Source organism: Xiphophorus couchianus, chromosome 11, assembly GCF_001444195.1.
Source record: "Xiphophorus couchianus chromosome 11, X_couchianus-1.0, whole genome shotgun sequence".
Classification (NCBI taxonomy): domain Eukaryota; kingdom Metazoa; phylum Chordata; class Actinopteri; order Cyprinodontiformes; family Poeciliidae; genus Xiphophorus; species Xiphophorus couchianus.
In genome coordinates this window covers 39,274-62,519 of record NC_040238.1, presented here as the reverse complement: position 1 = coordinate 62,519, position 23,246 = coordinate 39,274, and the positions used below count along the sequence as shown (strand labels likewise).

The 23,246-nt window shown below is 38.6% G+C and overlaps 2 protein-coding genes across 4 annotated transcripts in view; both read left to right on the top strand.

Moving 5' to 3' along the window:
* LOC114152791 (magnesium transporter protein 1-like) overlaps nt 1-23,246 on the top strand; it is a 40,874-nt gene that overhangs the window by 10,278 nt on the left and 7,350 nt on the right. Inside the window, exons 7-8 of the mRNA XM_028030805.1 lie at nt 15,601-15,664; nt 20,980-21,054. Coding sequence (XP_027886606.1) covers nt 15,601-15,664; nt 20,980-21,054 — 139 coding nt within the window. The remainder of the gene's footprint in view (nt 1-15,600; nt 15,665-20,979; nt 21,055-23,246) is intronic.
* Nucleotides 15,679-23,246, top strand: part of ppp1r35 (protein phosphatase 1, regulatory subunit 35) — a 41,351-nt gene continuing 33,783 nt past the window's right edge. Inside the window, exon 1 of one of the 3 annotated variants that reach the window (XM_028030815.1) lies at nt 15,679-16,599. In XM_028030815.1, the coding sequence (XP_027886616.1) occupies nt 16,478-16,599 (122 nt within the window). In that variant the 5' untranslated portion in view covers nt 15,679-16,477. The remainder of the gene's footprint in view (nt 16,600-23,246) is intronic. The other 2 variants (XM_028030808.1, XM_028030807.1) reach the window with 2 other exon arrangements.

The window sequence follows — 23,246 nt, the reverse complement described above, 5'->3', positions numbered from 1 at the left end:
CCGGGTTTTTTTTAGAAAGTGAGGAAATGTCCTGTTTTTTAAATTTCCTTCATTGGACCATTAAATTTACAGGCACTAGGGCACTGCGCACGGCGCTGCGTGTGACGTAATCCCTGAGCCGCGTCAGTGCGGGCAGCCCTGTTCTTAATCAGAAGATAGATAGCGTTGCTGTCAGTACGCCAACAACATGCCAAAGCGCAAATGTATGGAGTTTCCCCGCTTTTAGAGCACCCCCCCGCTCCATGGTGTACTGGTTTTCCCAACACCCCCCCCCACACGCTCCAGGTTGTCCTGGTTTCCCCAAATTAAAATATGGTCACCCTAATAGTATATTCTTGTGCTGGTTAATTGCATTCTTGTTGAATTTTGGTTGCAATGAAATCTTCATTATGCATTTCACCATTGGTTTGAATGCGTATTCTCCACTCCTATCTTTAGCCTTTGGCATTAGCACCCCTCACATTAGATGGCATAAATACACGAGGAAAATATAATTTTATGAACATTGTTGATGAAAGCAAGTTCAGCTGCTGGTGAAGTTACAATAATAGAATCTGTGACAACTCACAGATTGCTTTATTTGGGTTCCAAGTCTGCGGAGTGAGCTGAATATGCAACGCAAGGGAAGTTGTTTGCCTGCTCCAGTGGAGCAGGGAACCTGTGCAAATTTTTCATTATTTGTTATTCTGCCTTTTATTCTCTTCTTAAATGTATTGGGCAAAAGAACCAGAAAATGCTGGGAAAACCTAATATGGCAGTTTAATAGAAAAACACTGGTGCTACTCAGACAAAGAAAATCATATCCCTCCATATCTATGGGGTCCTATTTGGAAGGGCATTAGCTAGTTACTTCTAAAGAATCAGTCTAACATTCAACAACTTTATGATAAATCACTCCTTGGATGATTCTGCAACATGTTTACGCTGGCTATGCTAACTTCCGCCTGACTAGATTTTTTACTCTATCATGACAAAACCTAATTTTGATAACTTCTCCCACATTATAACTTAGATATGAAACTTGGTATATAATACTGTATATATGAACCAAGCTTCTAAAACAAAATATGAACATTTTTGAAAACTGTTTAAGTGACAGAACACCAAACATTTTAGCAGTAGCCATCACAGCAGTTAACTGAGTATATCTTCACCATATTTTATGACTTCAGAACAAGAATTTACATTCTAATAGGAGATGAAATGTTTTACTGTATATTGAGTTTGCTGGACGAATTTACACCCTACTTGGTACAGATGTTCAAGACCACCTTGAAGACATACAATACAGTATCTTTAATATTTATCTTGATTGTGGTTTTTGTTATCCCACACTTCACCTCTGAACATATTGAAAATTAAATATGTGGTTGGGGAAATCAAGGATCACAAAAGAAATTGGGGATATTTTGCAAAATTCAACCAACTAAGTGGCAGCGTTGTAACAAGAAGTGTACTTTCATTTCTTGAACAACTGCTAGATATAAACAATTTCTCTTTTCCACTATCTTCCTTGAACATATTTGATATGACTTTTGAAAAACAGATCAATAGAAAATTTGCATAATATGTGAAACCTGTTTTTGTTAACTCCTCTCAAGGCTAAAGACCAATTGAAGCAAAACATGATGTGGTAGGACTGGAGGAATAGTTAAGCAAACAATGTGGACAGATTTCCAAAAAATCTGTTTTTTAAAATTATGTGAATAATAATTTGCACACGAAAAAGTTTGAGTGTATCGTCAGCACTGTTTAAGATTAAGATGTTAATAGTTTTTATAACAGTTATGTCTAAGGTCAAGTTAAAGGTGCAGTATGTAGCTTTTATAAAGAGTATGTTTTTACATATTTGTTAAAAAGTTCCCCTGCTTGTCGGCATCTAGCTTATCTCACTACTTTAAAGCAGACTGGACCAGCTCTCTGTTCAAAGGGTCCAAACCTCCTGAGTCTAATGAGCCTATCCCAAGCAGGCCTGCTTAAGCTGGTGTTGAGGAGAATACGTCAGCTTCTAAGTACCTTGCATCCGAACGTCAAACCCTGCTTCAGCTGATGGCCTGGCCAGACTGAGTAGCCAGCAGCTAACCAAACCTCCCAGCCACATCGGTTAATAGCAGTTTCTCCTCTTATATGACTTCCACTTGGAATTGGGGTGAATTGTTTTAGAAATCTGTAAAGAATAGTTTTCAGAAATTTTGTTTACCTTTTTGATCAAAGCAACCAATAAGAACCTCTGACAGTTTTGTTGAGCACAGTCTTTACCAGTGAAGAACTCTTAAAGGTGACAATCTCAATAATCAAATTTCTTCAGCTTCCAGTAAGATTTTCATTACTTTAATTGGCAGAGCTTATCAAGTACAGCACAGTAAGAAATCCAACAAATCAGAAAAAAGTTGATAAGTTGCAAAAGTCATCCAACCATGTTTCATTAACTTTCCCAAAAACTGTGGCTCAGTGAACTTTTTGAATGTAATAAATTTGCAAGAGAGAGACAGAGAGAAAAGTTAATATCACACGGGTTGTTCCATTTGTTCTTTGAGTGAAAAACATGGTAAAAATCCAATTTTCCCCAATGGGCTGATGTAGCCCCAAAAATCAAATAAAAAATTCTTCAACTTGTTCTTGACAAAACCTGTGAAATTCTTGGATCCAACAAAAAGAAGAAGAAAAAAAAACATTATGAAGCAGCAGTCTTGAGAGTAAATCCAAGTTCTGAAACCTCAACCTTTTTCTCATGGGTTGGCTTCATCTGGTCTGGTTGAGGCTCAGTTCCTCTCTCAAAACCCCGAAGGTCTTCAAAATCTTTTCTCCCAATGTGAACACGAAGATTGTCCACAAGACACTACCCTAATCGTAGTGAGTGCTTCTGCTTTATACTTTTTTGGGAGATGGCTACATGACTTTTTGCACAAATCCTTAAAATCACACCTTTTTACTGGAAAATTCCTCTCTTTTTTTCCTGTTGAAACAACTTCTCCTTTTCTCACACCATATCTGAGTCCTTGAAGGTGACTGAATCAGTATTAACCTTACCGATTAATACATTTTATGCACTTGCAGTCAAAGCATTGTTTAAATGATAAAGACTTACTTTGCACAGAGTGATGTCGGACCACTTTTTTCAGTAACAAGTTATCGAACGTGTTAATTTTTCAAATCCAGTAATCAGATAAAAGTTACTTATCCAAATCACTGTTCGTTACTTTGCGTTACTATTTTCTTTTGTGTTATTAATGTTATTGTGCGTCTACGGAGCGACTTCCGTTTTTGTGCAACAGTATCAGCAGGGACAGAAATGTAAACAATGGAGGGAGGAGAGAGATGTGCATTTTGTTGCTGGAAAAACGGGAACTATTTTGAGTTTCGCCAAGTCCAATTGTTATAAGCAGCTTTGGGCTTGTTTTTTTCTAAAGGCGCTTGTAACCTAAAGCGTAGGTTGCACTTTTTTTATCTTGTTTTTTAATGTGAAGTTACTTATTTGAGCTTGGAAATAAGCAGAGATGCATAATAAATCTCAGAATTTGTCTGACATCTGGTTAGTTTTAGTCAGGCCTTTCAGGTCCATCTATTCCCGCATGATCCGTCTTGTTGTGTCATTGTTAATGTCAAGGTAATATATACTGCTCAAAAAAATAAAGGGAACACTTAAGCAACACAATATAACTCCAAGTAAATCAAACTTCTGTGAAATCAAACTGTCCACTTAGGAAGCAACACTGATTGACAATCAATTTCACCTGCTGTTGTGCAAATGGAACTTTGTACAGAACAAAGTATTCAATGAGAATATTTCTTTCATTCAGATCTAGGATGTGTTATTTGAGTGTTCCCTTTATTTTTTTGAGCAGTGTATTTGCTGTGAATGACATCGAGCTTCGTGTAGCGCTCCAGAAAACGGCAAACATCGAGACTAATATGAACAGCGCAATAAACGTGAAAACAGGCGCGAATAAACATGTCCGTAACGTTGCGCAACTAAACGCCATTATAGTCATTAATATTAAGGTAAGTGTCACAAATAGCCGTAGAAGGAGCGCTGTGAGCTTCGGTCTGACAGCAAACGCAGGGTTGTTACGCAGAACCTGGACGCTGGAGCAGGGGAGGAGGAGAGTGTTCTAAAATCCTATTTAGAGTTTTCCAGACAATAGTGAACCACACAAAAATTACTAAAGTTTTTTTTTTTTTGTACTGTTGTACCATTAAACAATTTCCCCTTCAGTTCAACCTTATAAGTGGAGATACAAAGTTGATGTTACCATTATAAAATAACTTGCAATTAAGTATTTACAATGCTCAATGTAACTTTCACAGGTGGCAGAGCGTTGTTGTTAGTAGTTGATGAAAGTGACTAAAATAGTTACTTTTAATATAACTTACTTTCCAAATCAAGTAATCAGTGATCTAACTAAGTTACTTTTTCAAGGAGTAATCAGTAATACAATTAAAGTTACTTTTTCAAAGTAACTATGCCATCACTGTACATCACATTACTTTCCATTTATTGACATCGTTCAATATTATAATTGATATTTGTAACATTCAGTTCTCCAGTTATCAAAAATTATCCTCCTGCTTACAATTTTAACTTGTCAATTATATAATCCATACAGCTTAGATAAACGTCCTGTCATTATAACTTTGGCTTACAACCTCTTGTGATTAGGCATAGAAATGAAAAGATTAAGACATTTTTCATAACATAAAAGACCGTAGCACCCTCATGATTTGTACTAAAATCCTATCCTGTTGGTTTTGGATATTTCCTTGTATTAATAGTTCCAGGTTAATTTCTATAAGCCTGATCATGAACTGGTTCTGCAAACTAGCCTTTGTCTAAAAAGACTTAGAAATAACTGTCTCTGTTAAATCTGTCAGTTTTGTCAGTTTTTATAATTCTTGTTGGTGAGTCAACATGGCTGACGTGGTTGATGTGGCTGCAGCGTGCTCTTCCGGATCTCTGGCGTTTTCTAGAGCTCGCTTAAAACCACGCATATATAAAACTATTGAGGATAAAATAATTGTAGAGGATGAATTTTTACACTTTCTTTTTATCAAACTAAAGACGCTAAGCCAGGATGAGATTGTGTTGTTAGCCGTCAACACTTTTGACTCAGACTGGATAGAAACATCAAAGAAGATGCTGTATGAGTTCTGCACTTCTTCTCAGTGTAACATCTCGTATAAAGGAGCACAAAAGGATATCAACAATGTGAAGGCCTGCCTCAAAGTGCTAAATGAATGCGGGGAAAAATTCCCAGATTTGTGTCTCATTATTTAGACGAGTTGCCTCCGGTGACTTTTACCAACATGGATGTCTGCGGCTTGCTACGCAAAATGGAACAGCTCCACGTTGCAGTGTCTGCCATGAAGCAAACACTTCAAGCTCAAGCTGAAGTAAGTGAAGGTCTCCACGATGTTACGGCGGATCTGCGAAGCCGGGTGTCTGCTCTTGAACAACGCACCGATCAAGGATCTGTACCGGTGAAGGAAAAGGGTGCGGCGGACATGGATCTGAATATTGCCCTGGATATGGAACACCGTCCTCAAGTTCTGGAGGGGGTTTTGCTATCAACTGTAAAGGGAGATACTCCTGCGTTGTGTACCGGAGAATCTACGCCATCTCCGGGATCTCTTAAGTGGAGCCAGGTTGTGAAACGGCACCACCGACAGCCCAAAGATCCCTCGGTTGTGAAGACGATGACTCGCTCTGGCCCTTCACTGGGACGCAGGAAAGCTGGCCAAACTATTGTTGGTACTGGGGCCGCAGGAAACATCAAAATGGTGAAAACCAAACTGGTGAGTGTTTTTGCCTCTAAATTCTCACCTGACTTGGATGCGGAAACACTATGTGTTTGTCTTAAAACCAAACTTGGGCAACATGTAACATGCCAGAGAATCAATACTGTTAATACCAGGTACGCCTCATTCAAGGTTTCTGCCAAATGTAGTGAGGTGGCTGTCATGTACAACCCAGAGCTCTGGCCTGAGGGAACCAATGTGAGAAGGTTTTATGAGCCACGCAAAACTATCATCGGTGCAAATGCTACCCTTTCTTCCATGGACATATGCGTGCCTATTGCTGGCGTGAGCACAAAGTCATAAAGAATTATGGACATTAAAGTAATCTCTTACAACTGTCGTGGCCTGCGCTTAGGGCAGAGTGCAGATGATAAAGCTCGCCGTTTGGTTGTCGACCAGTTGTTGCTACATTGTGACATCTTGTGCTTGCAAGAAACATTTTTAGCCAAACAGGATTTAAAAGGACTAAACTCTATCAATGACAGTTTCCTGGGTGCCAGAGAATCTACTACTGACCTCAGTCTTGGAATTAAAAGAGGAAGGATACCAGGAGGGGTGGCTATATTATGGAAAAAAAGCCTGGACTCAGTGATAAATGTCATGAGATTAGGTGTGGATTGGTGTATTGCAGTACACGTGAAACAGCTTGACAAAGAGTTTATTATTTTAAATGTCTATGCTCCATATGAATGTCATCATAATGAAGAAGAATACTTTAGTAAACTTGCTTATATTAGTTTAGATCAACTATTCCTCCAAGCTGAGAGCATTTAGCCACTAGACGATTTGCTTGGATGCAGCAGCTCAGTTAGCTCCTTTATGCAAAATGAGAAGTCAAAATGTATCTATCTTATGGGTGACATGAATGCAGACATCTCGGATAAAAACTCGCTGTTTGCTCAACACCTGATTCATTTTTGTACAGATTTTAATTTAATATTGTCAAGTAAAGAACTTTTGCCAGCTGCAAGTTACACTTATATAAGTGAAGCCTGGCATACTACATCTTGGTTGGACCACTGTATCACTACAGCAGATGCTCATGCTGCTTTGATATATATTAATATCTTATACAATGTGTCCACTGTTGATCACATCCCCTTTGAGGTATCAATTAGATTTGATCATGTACCTGCAACTGTAAATAAGAACAGTATTCAAAATCAGACACATATAGACTGGTCTTTATCTAGTGAACATATAGCCCATTACTATGCCCAAACTGATCAATTGTTATCTACCATTAATTTATCAAGAGAGGCAATTACTTGTACAGACTGTAACTGCTCTAATATTGAACATAGAGCCAATATAACTGGATTATATTCCGACATAATTGAAGCGCTACTGGGGGCTAGCCTGCCTTTTAATAAAAGTAATGTAAAGATTAAAAATAGACCAGGCTGGAACACATATGTGTCTAAATTCCACAGTGAAGCCCGTGAAGCTACTACTTCTTGGGCTCTAGCAGGTAAACCTAGGCAGGGCCCTATATTTGAGCATAAAATGTTGTCTAATTCTAAATATAAATATGCATTACGCTTCATTAGACAGAATGAGCAAACCATGAGGGCTGATTCCTTGGCAAAAAATCTTTTAGGTAAGGATACAAAAACCTTTTGGAAAGAGGTTAAAACTATCAATAACAGTAAATCCTCTCTCCCTTTCACTGTCGATGGTGTTTCTGGGGTGAACATGATTGTGAATTTTTGGCTACAGCAAGTTATTCACCTGTGTACAGAGTGAACCCTTCCAGGTTGACAAGGTTAGTAGTGTAGAAACTATCAAAACACATGAGGTCTATCAAGCAATTAAAAAACTGTCTGTAAATAAATCTATAGGAATGGATCTTATTTCAGCCGAACATCTCAAATTTGCCAGCTCAAGGGTCATCCCTCTTCTTGCCTTGTGTTTCAACTGGTTTTATTATGCATGGTTTTATTCCTGAATCCTTAATGAATGTTCCCCTACTTCCTGTGATTAAAAACAAAGCTGGTAAAATTGGCAGCTCTGATAACTATAGGCCTATAGCCCTAGCTAGTACACTGTCTAAAGTCTTTGAATTAACTCTTTTGCCAAAATTTGCAAAGATAGTTATGTTCACTGACAATCAATTTGGGTTCAAGTCCAAACATGGCACTGATATGTGTATATATGGCCTAAAAGAATTACTGAAAAATTATAACAGCAAAAATTCTACAGTTTTTCTGTGCTTTTTAGACGCCACTAAGGCTTTTGATCATGTAAATCATAGAAAACTATTTTTAAAATTGTGCCAAGCTGGTGTTCCTAAGTATATAGTAAGATGTCTGTCCTACTGGTATGCTAATCAAACGATGCAGGTGAAATGGGACAACTGTGTGTCTGCATCCTTTCGTGTCGGCAATGGAGTCAGACAAGGAAGCATTTTATCTCCTATGTTGTTTAATTTTTATATGAATGACCTCTCTAAGCAGCTAAACCTGTGTAGAACTGGCTGCATGGTTGGTTATACTATTATTAATCATTTAATGTATGCTGATGACCTAGTGGTTTTTAGTCCAAGTTCAGCTGGTCTTCAGCAGCTGCTTAATGTCTGTTCAGCATATGGTGAATTACTTGATGTAAAATTCAATCCATCAAAAAGTATCATCTTGATCTGTCGCACTAAGGAGGACAAAAATAGAGTATTCCCAAATTTCAAATTTTCTGGGATTTTATTGAATGTCTCAAGTGAAGTAAAATATCTTGGCCATGTGTTGACAGACCATCTGTCTGATGATGAGGACATTTACCGTCAGGTTTGAATGTTATACGCTCAGGCAAATATCCTTGTCCGTAAGTTTGGATTCTGCTCTGATGAAGTGGAACTGAACTTGTTTAAGGTCATATTGTACATCACTGTATACTGCACATTTGTGGTGCAATTTTAAAAAAGCCAGTCTTCAAAGATTGAAGGTGGCTTATAATGATGCACTGAGAGTCTTGTTAAATAAACCCAGATGGACCTGTGCCAGTGAACTGTTTGTATCTGCTCGCGTCAGCACTTTGATGGCTGTTTTAAGAAAGCTTATGTATAAATTTATTTGTCGTTTAAACGAGTCTAATATTAGAATTATAATACTGTTGACTAATATCAAATATAGTGCAGTAAAATACTCATCTGTACTCTGGAGACATTGGTATGATTGCCTTCTGAATGGCTAGGAGTCGTTTTTTATTTTTATTGTACTTTTTATTCTTTTATTGTCTTTGGTTTCTTTTGTATGTAATCTGGACTCTGAGTCTGTAATAAAATCTATCTCATCAGTGCTAATAAATCTATATGACTATCAGTATGCTGCCTCTACTTCTGTAAACTTTACTCTCACTGTTGAGCCTGATTCTTCTATATAGAATAAATTGAATGTTCCTTATATATTTAATACCAACAAGAATCATAAAAACACAAAATTGTATTAAAACCATCTATGTGTCAATGTTGTGACAGTATGTTATGAGACAGATCATTTGTGAAAAGATCAACACCCTCCACTTCCTCCTTGAGTGATTATTGCCATCTGAATAAATGCACCGCTCTCAACCAAAAACAAGCAATCAGAGTCAGGAGGAGGGTCTTAGCGCTGTCACTGAACCTCACTTACTCACTGCTAAATGTGCTAATGGCAGAGAAACAACTTCCCATTACAGAAAAACCGTTCATGTGCTAACTAACCTAGCATTCACAACAGGATCTGCTGATGGGAAAAGCTGTAGTGGTACCAGAGAACAAAGGGGAGGGGAAGAGGAATGATCAGTGCCACATGAGATTGTGACTGACAAGACTAAGACCTCCAGGCTCTGATTGGTTGTTTCTAGTTAGCACTGAGAGTACTGAGTTAAGTGGAGGTTGATTTTGTTTTATTTTTTCCCCACAGATTATCTGTTTCATATGGTGCTCTCCAGGGGACATTTTCTTTTGCGTTACCTCGCAAAAGTTTTCGTTCTCTCACAAAGGTTTTGCGTTCCCTCACAAAAGGTTTTGCTTTCCCTCGCAGTACTGTACTGATCAGTTCATGTGGCATAATTGAATACTGTAAGGGTAGGCTGCGGGCTCGGTGATCGTCTTCTTATTTGCAGATCCTGGACGGTGATCTGGGTTCCAGAGTACGGCTTGATCGAGGAGGTTTCATGTAGCAACGAGGAGGCTGCGGTGGAGGACGGACAGGTAGGTTCAGGCATGGAGGAAGACTGAGGAACGGTCCGACTGCTAACTGGCAGGTCCGGGTTCGGCTTGAGATCCAACTGAGGGGATGGAAGTGGGACTGGGGCAACCAGTGGGTATTCACCACGGCGTCACGAAGGAGGATTATCCAGAGAGCCAGAACGGGCTCTTCACGAGGAAATCACATGGCGTCACTAGGAACACCTGAGTACAAGGAAGGCAACAAAGGATTACTCAGTGAAGATTCGCAGGAAAAAGCACAGAGAGTAACTCAGGGTGGGCTCAAGGCACTATCATTGGCAAACACTCAGGTGAAGAAGTGCAGTCAGTCTGCTCCTCTTAAACCTCAGGATGATTAGATGATGACCAACAGGTGCGCTGAACCACAGGTACGCCCTGCTCGGGAGGCAGCCTCTGGCGCTATCTGGTGGATGAATAACGGAACCACAGACGAACAAAAAGGAAAAGAAAACAGCCAGCCAATGACCTTCCCATTCATACTTGATGACAGCCACACCCACATTGACACACCCACCACCCAGGTGTCAAAGCCGTGTGCTCCTGTCATATTAATAATTACTTATTTCATTCATATGGCTCTTACAGAGCCTCAGTTAAAACTTGTTTATTATTATTAACTGTTTGGTGCAAAACACAGATTGAAAATCGACTTATTTACTGCACGTTTATGCCTGTTAAGGCTAAGATGGAACGGCACTGAAAGCAGCCCTTTAAACTATTCAGAGCACAAACACAACAGAGACACAATCAAAACTGTCAGGTGACTTATTATTCCGCAATAATAACTCAGAAACTGTCCAAATAGTTTGGACGTATTTTTATTTCTTTCCTACTTACGGAAAGTTTCTGTTTATATCATAGGTTTGTGGTTCCTTTCTAGCCTAAAGAAAAAGATATAAAACTTCAGATATTTCACAACGAGATGTTAACAACAAAACCTTACAAAATCTTGTATTAAAGCAGAAAGTACGGTGGTCACCGTAAGAAAGGCTTACAGTATTCAATTATGCCACATGAACCGATCAGTACAGTATTGAGAGGGAACGCAAAACCTTTTGCTATGTAACACAAAAGTATTGCGAGGAAACGCAAAGGAAAAAAAATTTTCGCATGTCCCCTGGAGGGCTCCGTAGTTTCATACCACGCTGTCATGACATGGTGAAAGTTCCAACAAATATTTAGAAAAATATTTTATATATAAAAGTTACATACTGTAGTTATGTGTTGTTTGTTATTACGCAATAGTCAGCCCCGCCTAATCCTCAAAACTCTGGGCTGACTACTGTCCAGTTCTCGGCCTAACAGGTCCGGAATATCTCTTAAGACCTGGGTCTTACCCTAAAGGTGGTCTATGAGAGATAATCTTTTTAAACTGGTGGCGAGAGAGGCTCGTCTAGCTCTAACTACCTTCTATCGAGAAGTTACGACCCTCTACAGTTAAGAAACAATCAGCTGAGTAGCCCTCACAGCTGCGTAGCTTCAATAACCACTACTGTTAACGGTAGCCCTCTCTCTAAAATAACGTGCGCTTGGTAACGGCTAGATTAGATTTAGTGACTTAGATTTAAGTCCCAGGGTCGTTATTTTTATGCTCACTAAAGGAAAGTCCGAAGCCACCACATTACTAGAATCATGTACACTAATTTTACTTTAATTAGAGAAACTAAAATAATCAATGACTCGATTAATTTCAATGTCCACCAACTTCTACAGAATTTTAAAAAGTATATTTATTAAGCAAGCTTTAGCAGGGACTAGTGACATACAGGTTAATTATCAGTGATTACAATACTATAGTAGAATGATAGAAATCAACCTAAATCAACCACACTATCCTAACTTCTCTCTCTGACCTGTGTCACTAATTAACTGAGTGAAGCTTTTGGGGAGCAGTTCAACTCATACCCAGATGACAGTTGATCTCGGCAACAGAAATCTTCAATTCCTTGGTTAGAATCCTTGTCTTTGTGTGGTAAAATCCTCTTTAGAATAGAAGCAAAGCAGAACTGGTCATTATCCTTCGAACGCCCAATTCTTTTATCCCTCCAAGACCTTTGTCTTTTCTCCAAGTCTGTTGCAGTGGGTTTGAGATCGTTGGGTTGAGGCAGAGTCGACGGTAGAATCAGGAGCCAGGGCTGGGGGCTGAAGGATCCTGTCCCTTCTTGAAGGCGCGAAGTCTCAACTTCCCCGTGGCTCCAGGGTGCAGTCCTCTGCTGATCTTCTATCTGCGTCCTCTTGTTGACTCGTCTTCTCCGCTGCGGACAAAGAACAGTTTGTTCTTCTTTCTGCCGTCCTTTATACCATCTCGACCCATGGTTGTGTATGGGGAGATGGCGTACATGACTTCTCGAACGTTCGATGAATCTATGGAAAGTCCCAACCTTCCCCAACCGTCAGCCCTTGCGCAACTTACAGCGTTACACATCATGTGAACTTCCTTTTTTCTGATAGCCATCTGGTTATCTTTTGTAATCTTACTCCCTTGAAACTCCCCTGCTCCCCCGCTCTGCTCAGCTTGCCTATTGCGACACAGCCTGAGAACAGGACCTCACCCATCACTTTAACTTCATCTTTTTAAATCATCACATTTCTGTAATTCATTATAAATCATTAACACAATCATCTTGTCATTTACATCCACTATAACTTTGAGTATGTTTTTAAATCATCACATTTCTGTAATCCATCAAACATAATCATCATACAGTTGTAACCATTACAGATCAAGATACAAAAATACATTTCAGAAAATCATCCAGTGTTTAATTGTGCACATATATATTTATCCTTAATTATAATTAAATCAAACTGCAAGATTACTTTATTTCTCTCAGGCCCTTATGCTCTGTTTTCTGCGTGTACCTGGAAAGATCTCACAACCCTACGCCAGTTTTCACGACAGTAATTGTGTCCATTTTCATCATGACCCACCACTAGGGGGCGCTATACATAAGTAATGTTTATACTGCTAAAAATGGCTGAGTGGGTTGTCATGTAACTTGGTGGGTATCTCCAGGATAGAACCCTGTGATTATGTTATCAATATGGTATTTTTTGTTCAAAGTCGATGTGGCTTATGTGCAGAAATGTAGATCTAACCTTTAACCTCATGAAAAATTTACCAAAAAAAATGCTTGTTGAATTTAGAGGGTTAAGACATGCAAGATATATTCCTTGCATAAAGTCTAAAAGTATTGACCCATTTCTCAGTTTTATAGGAAAGCATTATTTTTCTACTTATAAAGTTTGCAGTTCTATAGGAAAGCATTATGTTACTACTTATAAAGTTTGTAACTAACCAGTGCCAACTTGTAGTCGAATGTCTTCAATTTTGGCATATTGTTCAGATCCATCTTGCCTATAATACACGATAATTATTGAGATTTGAGCAACCCCATTGTGTTCAATTAATTAATAATTATATAACATAACAGTCACTTTTGAATATTCTGAGGTGTCTTTGAGGCATTATGTCTTTTTAACAAATTTCATTGTGTCCTGTATGTATACATATATCAGCAACGTGTGGTCATAGGTCAGAGGTTCATAGCTGGTGAGGCACTGACTTAATCAGATTTACAAATATTGCTAGTTAGTTTATGTACAAAAATTTTGTGAATGTGCACAACACTAGAGGGCAAAAAAACTATTCTTTAAAAAAACTGTTCTTTTACATACCATCCATAGCCACACTGCCGCCAACTCAATGAAACTTGGAAATGTAAGTATTATTAATTGAGTGCCATGCACCACAGCAAAAGGAAAAACTGTGGAAATACAACTCAAAGCCACTTCTTTCTTGCTCTCTGTATCAGCCAAGCTACAAGCAGACAACAATGCCACTCTATGTGTCAGGATTCAACAACAAAAATGTTATGTTCTGTGTTTTTCTGTGTATTTATTTCGAGTTTCTGTGTCTCCCTGTTGTCCTGGCTTACCCTTTGATTGCTCCCTGGTGTGTCTCGTTTCCTTGATTACTCCCTGTGTATTTAACCCCATCTGTGTTCCTTGTTCTTCGTTGGATCCTTGTCTCATTTGGCGTCTGTTCTGCTGTGTGTCTGGTCAGTCCATTCGTGGTCTCTGTTGCTACCTGTGTTGAGCCTCAGCTTCCGCTCAGCAGTGCTGCCAGGGATTTGGACTTGTGTGATCATTGTTGTGTTCTGTTTTCCTGGATGATTCCTCATTAAAAACCTTCATTTATCATCTTACCTGGGTCTTCAACCGTCCGCCTCACCACCACCTCACAACACACGGTGACAGAAAAACACTCAAATATTTTGCACAAACAACAGAACATTCAGTTTGTTGCAGTATTATGTTTTTAGACTTAATGTTTTATTAATGATTGCTGTGGTAGATTAGCTACCACTGCTACTGGCAAATCTAACAGTTTGTGGGTCGTTTCATTATTGAATTCTTCACACATATAAACTATAGCCCACAACGCACACATTTCATGAAAAAAACTAAACAGTTATTGTCGTCTTACCTTTACTTATAAATGAAGTCCATTCTGCACAAAAATATCTGTTCATCCAAAGCCAAGTCTCTATCCTCGACATCCCAAATGTTTCTAGTGCGACCTGGTTTTGAATACGAGTGGTTGACCGCTCATGTTTGGTGAGACTTCTTTGCAAATTATTTAAGTCACAAAATCCCATCTGAGTCCATACAGTGCCACAAGTTGAGAAAAGAATGCAAGCAAAGCAGAAAAGACAGGACATTCACAAAGCCAATCTTTGCTTTACCCTTCTTTCTCGAAGCAAACCTTTCAGCTCTGGTGTTGGTCTTCCTTTAGTTATTTCCTGCTTCAATTAAAAATACACTTTAGAAAATTGTTTACGTGTACAAATGTAGTCATCCATGTTGACGTCGGAAGAGAGGAGAAAACATCAAATATATTGCTGCACTCGACTTACTTACTGTATGGCTAGCTCGAATGGGAAATTGCAAAACATTCAGCGATTTTGAAGAAAAATAAGCAAAATTGATTAATCCAATAGTAAAATAAATGTTATAGTACAAACCACAGGTTGAATATTTCAATATAAATAATTTAGCATTATATATTATTTTTACATGATGACAGGGGAGGCTGACCGCACATCACTGATGTATATATGTGTGTGTGTGTGTGTGTACACGTGTGTATATATAACTATATATATTTGTATGCATGTACAGTGTATGTACAGTGGAAGGGGTCAAATAAGTATTTGACCCCTTCAGTGAAACATCGTTTAACACTTGGTGACAAAACCCTTGTTGGCAAGCACAGCAGTCAGACGTTTCTTGTAATTTTTTATAAGGTGTGCACATACTTCAGGAGTAATTTTTTCCCACTTCTCTCTACAGATAACCTCCAAAGTTTTGGAGATAAGGAGACAAGGAGGTTGTCATCCAAAATTTTGCGATACATTGAATTGAATAGGAATTTTTTGTAAATGTGTTGTATATAACACAGATTGTGTGTATAGTGTGAAAAGTCAGTTTTTGCTCTTGCAGCTATGTCTCAAGCAAAAAAACCAAAAAAACAAAAGATGTTTTCTGATGTTGAGGTGAATTTATACATGAACTAAAACTTTTAACTATGTTTTCAGAGTTACATCCATGGGAGCAGCCAAGCCCAGTTTGTGGCAGAGACGCACATTGTCCTCCTCTTCAGTATCCTTTGTTTTTTCCCATATTAACATTTTTGGCTTACACTGATTGCAACACCAATAATATTTTATTTGCTGTTTTTCCTTTCTAAAACTGTTTGTTCTTCACTCAACAATGAAATATTTTTAGAATACAAAGCAATTAGTTCTTAGACAAACAAGACAAACATTTGTTTTACAATCTTCCACTCTTTCATATAGCAGCCAGCTTTGTTATATCCCACAAAATTGCAAGATATGATAATCTATGCTCTAGTCAGGAATTTATCTAAGACTGTTATGTAGAGACGGGGAGTCTGTAGCATGCCGCCACGCACGCACCCCGCTCCAAACACCCTCACCCACCCTTTCTCTACTTCTTCTGAGAGGGTGTGATGTGCTGCCAGCTCTTTGTCCAACAGGTAATTTGAGTTCCGGGAGTCTGTTGGGTATTATCCTGTCCAGAACTGAAGTAAACTCTGCTTTAGCTGGACTATCAAGGAAGATTCGCCTGGTTCCTATCAGCCTTCATCCCCTGTGATTTAGCCAAGCTGTGCAACCTCGAAGCCAGTTTCACAGAGTATGCCTGTTAACAGCCGCTGTCCCTCTTTGTTTCAACATGCACTTGTTTCTGAACCAGGTCAGTTTTAGTGACTCATGCAAGTCTCAAGGGGGTTGTTTTTAATATAGTTTAGGCCAAAGCAACCTATTAAAACTTAATTTTCTAGAACCATTCACTGTAGCGATTAGGGAAGAAACTGTTTCTCAGCCTGGTTTTCTTGCCCTTCTTCCTCACCCTCCTACTTGAGGGAAGGGGCTGGAACAGACTGTGTGCAGGATGGAGTCCTTCACGATGTGGAGCCCCTTATCCCTGAGTAATGATGAGTCTCTACCCATCATTATGGTGGAGGGAAGGCTACTCCCCACAGTCCTCGGAGCAGCCTTATCCACCCTCTGCAGGTACTGACTTAATCAGATTTATAAATATAGACACCTTGCATGTTATTGTTTACATACTGAAATTTTGCGCATGCGTACAATGCTGGAGGGCAAAAAGACTATTCTTTTACATGTCATCCACAGCCGCGTTAACTCAATAAAACTTGGAAATGTAGGTATCATTAATTTTGTCCTATTCTCCACTGCAAAAAAAAGTACAACTCAAAACCGCTTCTTTCTCGCTGTTTGAATTGGAAAAGCTATACCCAGACTCGTTGCCATAGCAACTGACAAAAATGCCACTATATGTTTTAGGATTCAACACAAAAACCAATATTTTCCACAAAGAACAGAACATTCAGTCAATTTCAGTAGTATGTTTTTAGGCTTAATGTTTTGTTAATAAGGGATTACTGTGGTAGAATAACAACCGCTGCTTTTAACTATCAGTAGTTTGTGGGTTATTTCTTTACTGACTTTTTTACAAACTGTAGTTCACAACACACACATTTCATAAAAAACTGAACAACAAAATGTTATTGACGTCTTACCTTTTCTCATAAATTAAGTCCATGCTCCAATCATTCTGCACAAAAATATCCGTTCATCTAAAGCCAAGTCTATCTTCGACATGTCTTTTCTTGTATACCACTATGTTTGAGAATCATCAAACTGTCTCGAAGCAAACCTTTCAGCTCCAGTGTTGGTCTTCCTTTAGTTATTATTTCCTGCTTCAATTGAAAATCCACTTTAGAAAACTGTTTAAGTGTAGAAATGTAGTCCTCCATGTTGACATCGGAAGAGAGGAGAAAACAATAAATATATCGCTGTACTTTACCTATCTACTGTATGGCTAGCTCGCTCTGCAGTTATGGAGGCACAAGTCTGGGATCATGAGCGCCCCCTGCCGTGAGGCAAGAAAACTGCCTGCCTGACCTCAAATCTGTTCTCTGCTGTTTATGATCGTTCCTCAGCACACGAAACATGTTACAAACACAGTCGGTGACAAAAAAACAGTGTACATTATACAAATAAGCTACATTATGAAAAATCAGTTCATATATTAAATGCTTTTTAACCATTTTATTGGCGACGTACAGACAGGACGAGCATGCTCCCATGTAATGGCAGCCAGTGCAGTTAGCGAGAGGTTGCGCAATCCAAGGTGAGGGTCAGCTTGCTACTGTACATACCAGCTTCGTTTCGGAAATTCAGCGATCTGGAAGAAAAAATAATAAAAATTGGTTAAGCTTAACGAAAAATGCCTCCCTTATCTAACAATACACATTTTAGAGAATACTTTAAAAAGGTTCAATTATCAATTTCAATTAATTGTTAGTGTGGTAAATATGATGTCATGATGCAAGCTTCATCAGGGTCAGATCCTGTACCAACCAGGGTGCTGCAGTGGCAATCCACATAAGGAGACCTTAGTCCTTAACGTGGCCATCGCAGGTTCAATTGTAGCCTTATGACTTTAGCTGCATGTCTTCCCCCTCTTATTTATTAAGTTAAACCAACTTAATAAGTTAAGTTGGATAAACTTAATTTAAGTGCTCTTTGCCAATTGAAGCAATTCAATTAAGTTGGTTCAACTATTTTCTTTATTCTTTGTATAGGATCTTAGAAAAACTAAAATAACATATTACAATGTACATTTAAAATGATTTAAATTCAAATTATTTAAAATTATTTAAATTCAAGTATTTTAAGTAAAATGTCAGTGATGTAATTTTTGATATTTTTGTTTTTTAGTTTGGAACAACTTAAAAGTTTGAGTTGATTTTCTGTAGAATTTAGTCAAAGCAATTTGAATTATTTATTAGAAAAAAATAAATGATTTGAGTAAGACTGACTTAAATTTGTCATGTTAAACACGCTTAATGAATTAAGTTACAAAAACTTAGCAAATTGAGTTGGATGATAATTATGTATTTAGTTGGATGAACATAATAAATTGAGTTGGTCAGACGTAGGATAAGAAACTGGCATTGAACTCAATTATTTCAAATAAAGTCAAAGTAAAAAGTTCCTTTAAGTTGGTTAGATTTGTAACTTTTAAGTTAATTGAACACAAAAAAGTAAGTTGTCATCATTAACCCTCACCCCTTAAATCACCAAAAACAACTGAAAGGTATACCCAAATTAAATCAGCTGCTGTTCTTGAACAATTTGGAGTACTGTACATGCAAAAGCGTGGTCCCTTTATGAAGATGACAAGCTAGATTTTTTATTTTTGCAGTCAAAAATACTTTTACTGTAAGTAGTTTGTAGCTATTACGTTTGTAACAAAAGAAATTGAAAAATTTTGCTTCACCTAGATTTTTTATTTTTATTTCTTGTAAATGCACATTGAGTGTCGAATGATTGGACTGGAAAATACAATATGTAGAATAAAGTATTCTGCTTGCGTATTCAAGACTGATCAAAATAGCACAAGAAAGAAATATCATTTAGGCCAGGATGTACAGGTGTTGTCCAAGTATGCCATTCTCCAAATGGCACACTTGGACAACATCTGATACACAAACTTCAAATGACTGTTAACTCCTCAGTGCTTCAACATACAGCCATCAATGAGGGCTCTAATGAATGCTTTAATGCTCTAATGAAAGATAATGACCAGAGGAATCCTCTGGTGGACACAATAGTGGAAATCACTTCTTCTTCGAAACCCTCCGCCACCCCCGTTTCTCCTGCGCCACCATTCCCTCGGCCCCCCATTCTCGCTCTTCGGTACATTTTACCCCCCCCCCCTGCTCTGACTGTTGCAGCGGACGACAAAAAGTTTCCAGTATTCTGAAATCCAAAACTTGTCAGCACTCTTACTGCCATAATTATCCACTCCTGTGAGTTGTGAAGTTCTGCTGAAGAAATACATCCAGTTTTGACACATTCTGACAACATGTCTCTCTGTTGGTGAGAAAAAGTCCTGTATGTCATGGTTTGAGTCTTTTGTGAGTTTTATTTTGAGTGTCTTTGTCTTTGAGTCTCCGTGTTGTCCGGTCTCCCCCCCAGGTGTGTGTCGTTCCCTGATTACCTCCTGTGTGTTTAATGTCACCTGTGTCTCTGTCGGGTCCTCGTCGTGTTCGTCCAGTCCACCTGTTGCCACTAGTTGAGAACTTTTGCCTTCGCTCCTCTGGACTTTGTGTTTTTTGGGTTCTCTGAATTATTTTGCATTAATTTTATCAACATTAAATTTAAATTTATCAACATTCATCCTACCTGGGTCTCAGCGTCTGCCTCCACCATCACTCACCGCACTTCATGACACTGTAAACACCATCACGCATGAGGGCGCACAGAGCTGGACTTTGGTGCAGCAAAAGTGCTCACATTATGCGTAGTTACGCATGCAGCTGGTGAATTCATGTCAAAACAAATCCCAAAATGCCTTATATCCTTATGACAAGACACGTGTTGACTACACATCAGTGGCTTTAGATTTAGTCTCTTGAGTTGACCAGTCAGAAATATTCCAGAAAGAATGCAGGCATGTCAAAATTAGCTCAAGTCGCCCTATGGATATTATTGGCTCAGAAATAACTTCATAACATTATTGGTCGAATGCGGTGTCAATCAAAAGGGGGGGCTCTAGGCTGCCCAATAAAAGCGTCATAATGGACACCGGCAGAGTTTAAATCCTTAAATTTCAGCCCTGGAAAATACAATGGAAAAACGACACATGGGCGTTCTGGTGCGGGTTAAGGGGCTAAACCAAATGAATCAAGAGAAATAAATGTAAATACTGTAAGTCCATAAAATGAACTACAACCAGAAACACTTGTTAGAGTATACAGCTTTTAATGAGTGTCTGGATCCTGGATGAAGGTATTTTGGACTATTTCTCCTTACTTAACAAATCTAGTTCAGTTAGGTTTGATGGCTGCCAAGCATAGAATCATCCCACAGATCTTTTCAAATCATATAATTGTGTATGATTCAATGTTGATTTATAGAAAATCATTATAGTCTCTGGCCATGGGAGGGGAAAATGGGTTTATGACTGAAGTATGATTTTTATTTTCACTTATAGCAAAAATAATCAATATGATTGGTGCATTGTAATGTAATTCTATATGTATTAAAATTATATGTATAAGTAATAAAACAAGGATAATAAAGACGGGCTGAGAGGCGTTGAAGAAGGGAAGCTAGGGTAAGACCAGAATGAGCTTACAGTTCGTAATCTAAAAACATAAGTATAGATGTTTTCCTCCAAAGGGAGGCAGTTGGGATCACAAAATAAAGGCCTAAAAGCATGTAGGACATGACATCCTGTATATTACTGCATATTCAACAAATTTAAAAAATACTTTCAAGCCTTTCTCCAGCTTTGTAAGATGATGAGTTCTGTGCAAACCTAAATCAAGCTTGTTTCAGCCTTGACCTCACTGTAAGATGGAGCTGTTACTGCTGGGATAATTCTGCTCTGTGATGCTGCCACTTCGGACATTGACACGGGAAAGAGGAAGAGTATGTACATGCCATTAATTTAATCATATTTGCAACACACAGTATAGTTCAATATGTAAAGGTGTCATAGTCTTCATGTCTAGCAATATTTTTAATATGCTCTGAGCTGGTTTCAACTCAGAGCAGTTCTGTCTTATGGATAGTACTCAAATTCAATGGAAAAATATGGTGCTGTATTGGGGCCAAAATTAAAGACTATTGTGCACCCAGAGTTTGTTACGTCCTTGTTACTGGAAGCTATATCCTTTGCAATTGCCTGGAACCTGTAACTTAGTGGTCAGTGCTAACAAATGAGCAGGTGGCTACTCACTTAGGTTACCTTTGGAGAGGCTAGTGACTGGCATGCCTGGGCAGGATACCACTGAACTGCCTACACACTGCTGTCCATTTGAACAAATAGGTTGGCATTAACATTGGGAAGGCTAACTGCTACATACTACACTCTATGTAAGATACAGAATTGTTAAATGGATCAATTATCTATGAATATTATACGGAAAGTGGAGAATGGTCTTTTCTGAAATATTTGAAATTTAATATTTTAACAGCTCAATAGCTGTTGAATGCAATCCATTAACAGGCCATGCTAGTTCTCTCCACTGGTAATGCCTGCTAATAGACAATAGAGAGAATAGGCATTCCAGTGGGTGGCCAGCTTGGACATGCTAGTTACTTTCCTCTCCAGTGCTAGCGCAAATAAATAGTTTCCTGTATCATCTGCCAGTGCCGGTCGCTCAGTTACCAGTAATGTCAAAAAAGCATAAACTTGGGATTGAGAACCTGTACCCAGTTGTTAATTCCTAAAAGTTCCTCATCCCATATCATGTAGGTGATTTGTTTTTGTTTTTCAATTCAGTCTTATCTGTTTGTTTTTTGCCTTTATTTGCCTACCTTGATCATTTCTAGTGTGTCCCTATTTTTTAATGTTTATCTTTAGATTTACAGTAGCTTGACATTAAGACTGCAGTCAAATGAGCCAACACTTGGAGACACAAGGTCAAGTTAGCTGCTGATACCTCTCTCTCACACATGTATGTGTGAAGGTTAGCTTCATGGTGCATCATGATACTTGTGCAGTAGTGGTGCCCTTACATTTATCCCAGGCAACCTTACACTCACAGAAATGGTTAATTGCAAAGTTAGGTTTTATGCATTTACATTTGTTTGATTTTATTTAAAAGCTCATATTGTATACATATATGCTTTGAAATTATTATTGACATAATCTAATCAATTCTAGAATGTATTGAAAGTAATTAGTTAATTTATTCTAGCCAAGTTTAAATAATTAAAGTTGTAAAACAAACAAGATTCTGGTATCTAAATTTTATGTGTTTGGTTTTCATTGAAGTTATGAGAATTGAACACTCACAGAAATGATTAATGGCAGAGTTGAGTGTAGGCCTGTCGCGATAAATGATAAATCGATTAATCGTACGATAAATTAAAACTATCGACGTCATTTCAATTATCGGCATTATCGTCTCTTCCGGCCTTTTTCTCTTTCTGTTGATGACACCGAATGAAAAAGGCTCAACTCCGGTGCTCTCCACTGACCCTCCCTGCCTCATTTCCTTACTGTAAAGCCCAGCGCACAGGACACGATCTTACAGCTGTCGGCCGATTGTCGGCCCATTTTTAAAACCTGACATATCACACATTAGCCGACAGAAATCCTAGATATAACGGTTCGATCGGGTTCGTTCCTGCCGTGTGGTGTCCAACAATGGGCACAAAATAATGGCTACTAGTTCAGTGAACTAATTTTAAAACCAGACATTAATCAATGCTTTACTACAATCTACCTGCAATGCATGTGGCTAGTGTCAGCGTAAAGTCCTGACTGACAGAAAATCATTAGAACCTATTTACGTCACGTTAACGAAGAACAGCTGAAAAGTTACCGGGTTTATCAACTGCGGTAGCAATTTCGCTCCAACTCCTCCCCTTGTCATTTCTATATTCTTTGCATGTTGAATAAACAATAATGTTGTTTCCACATATCATCTCCAATGTCCGCTGGACTTCGGGTTGCGCCGTATCAGCTGTTTGGGATTCCCCGACGTAATTTCCCCTCAGAAAACACTGAGGAGAATCCGCGCTTTCTGATTGGCTACCTGTCACATTCAACAGGCTGAGTTAACGATCCCAGTCGGGGAAAACCCCTGATTTAGATCGGAGCGGCAACGATG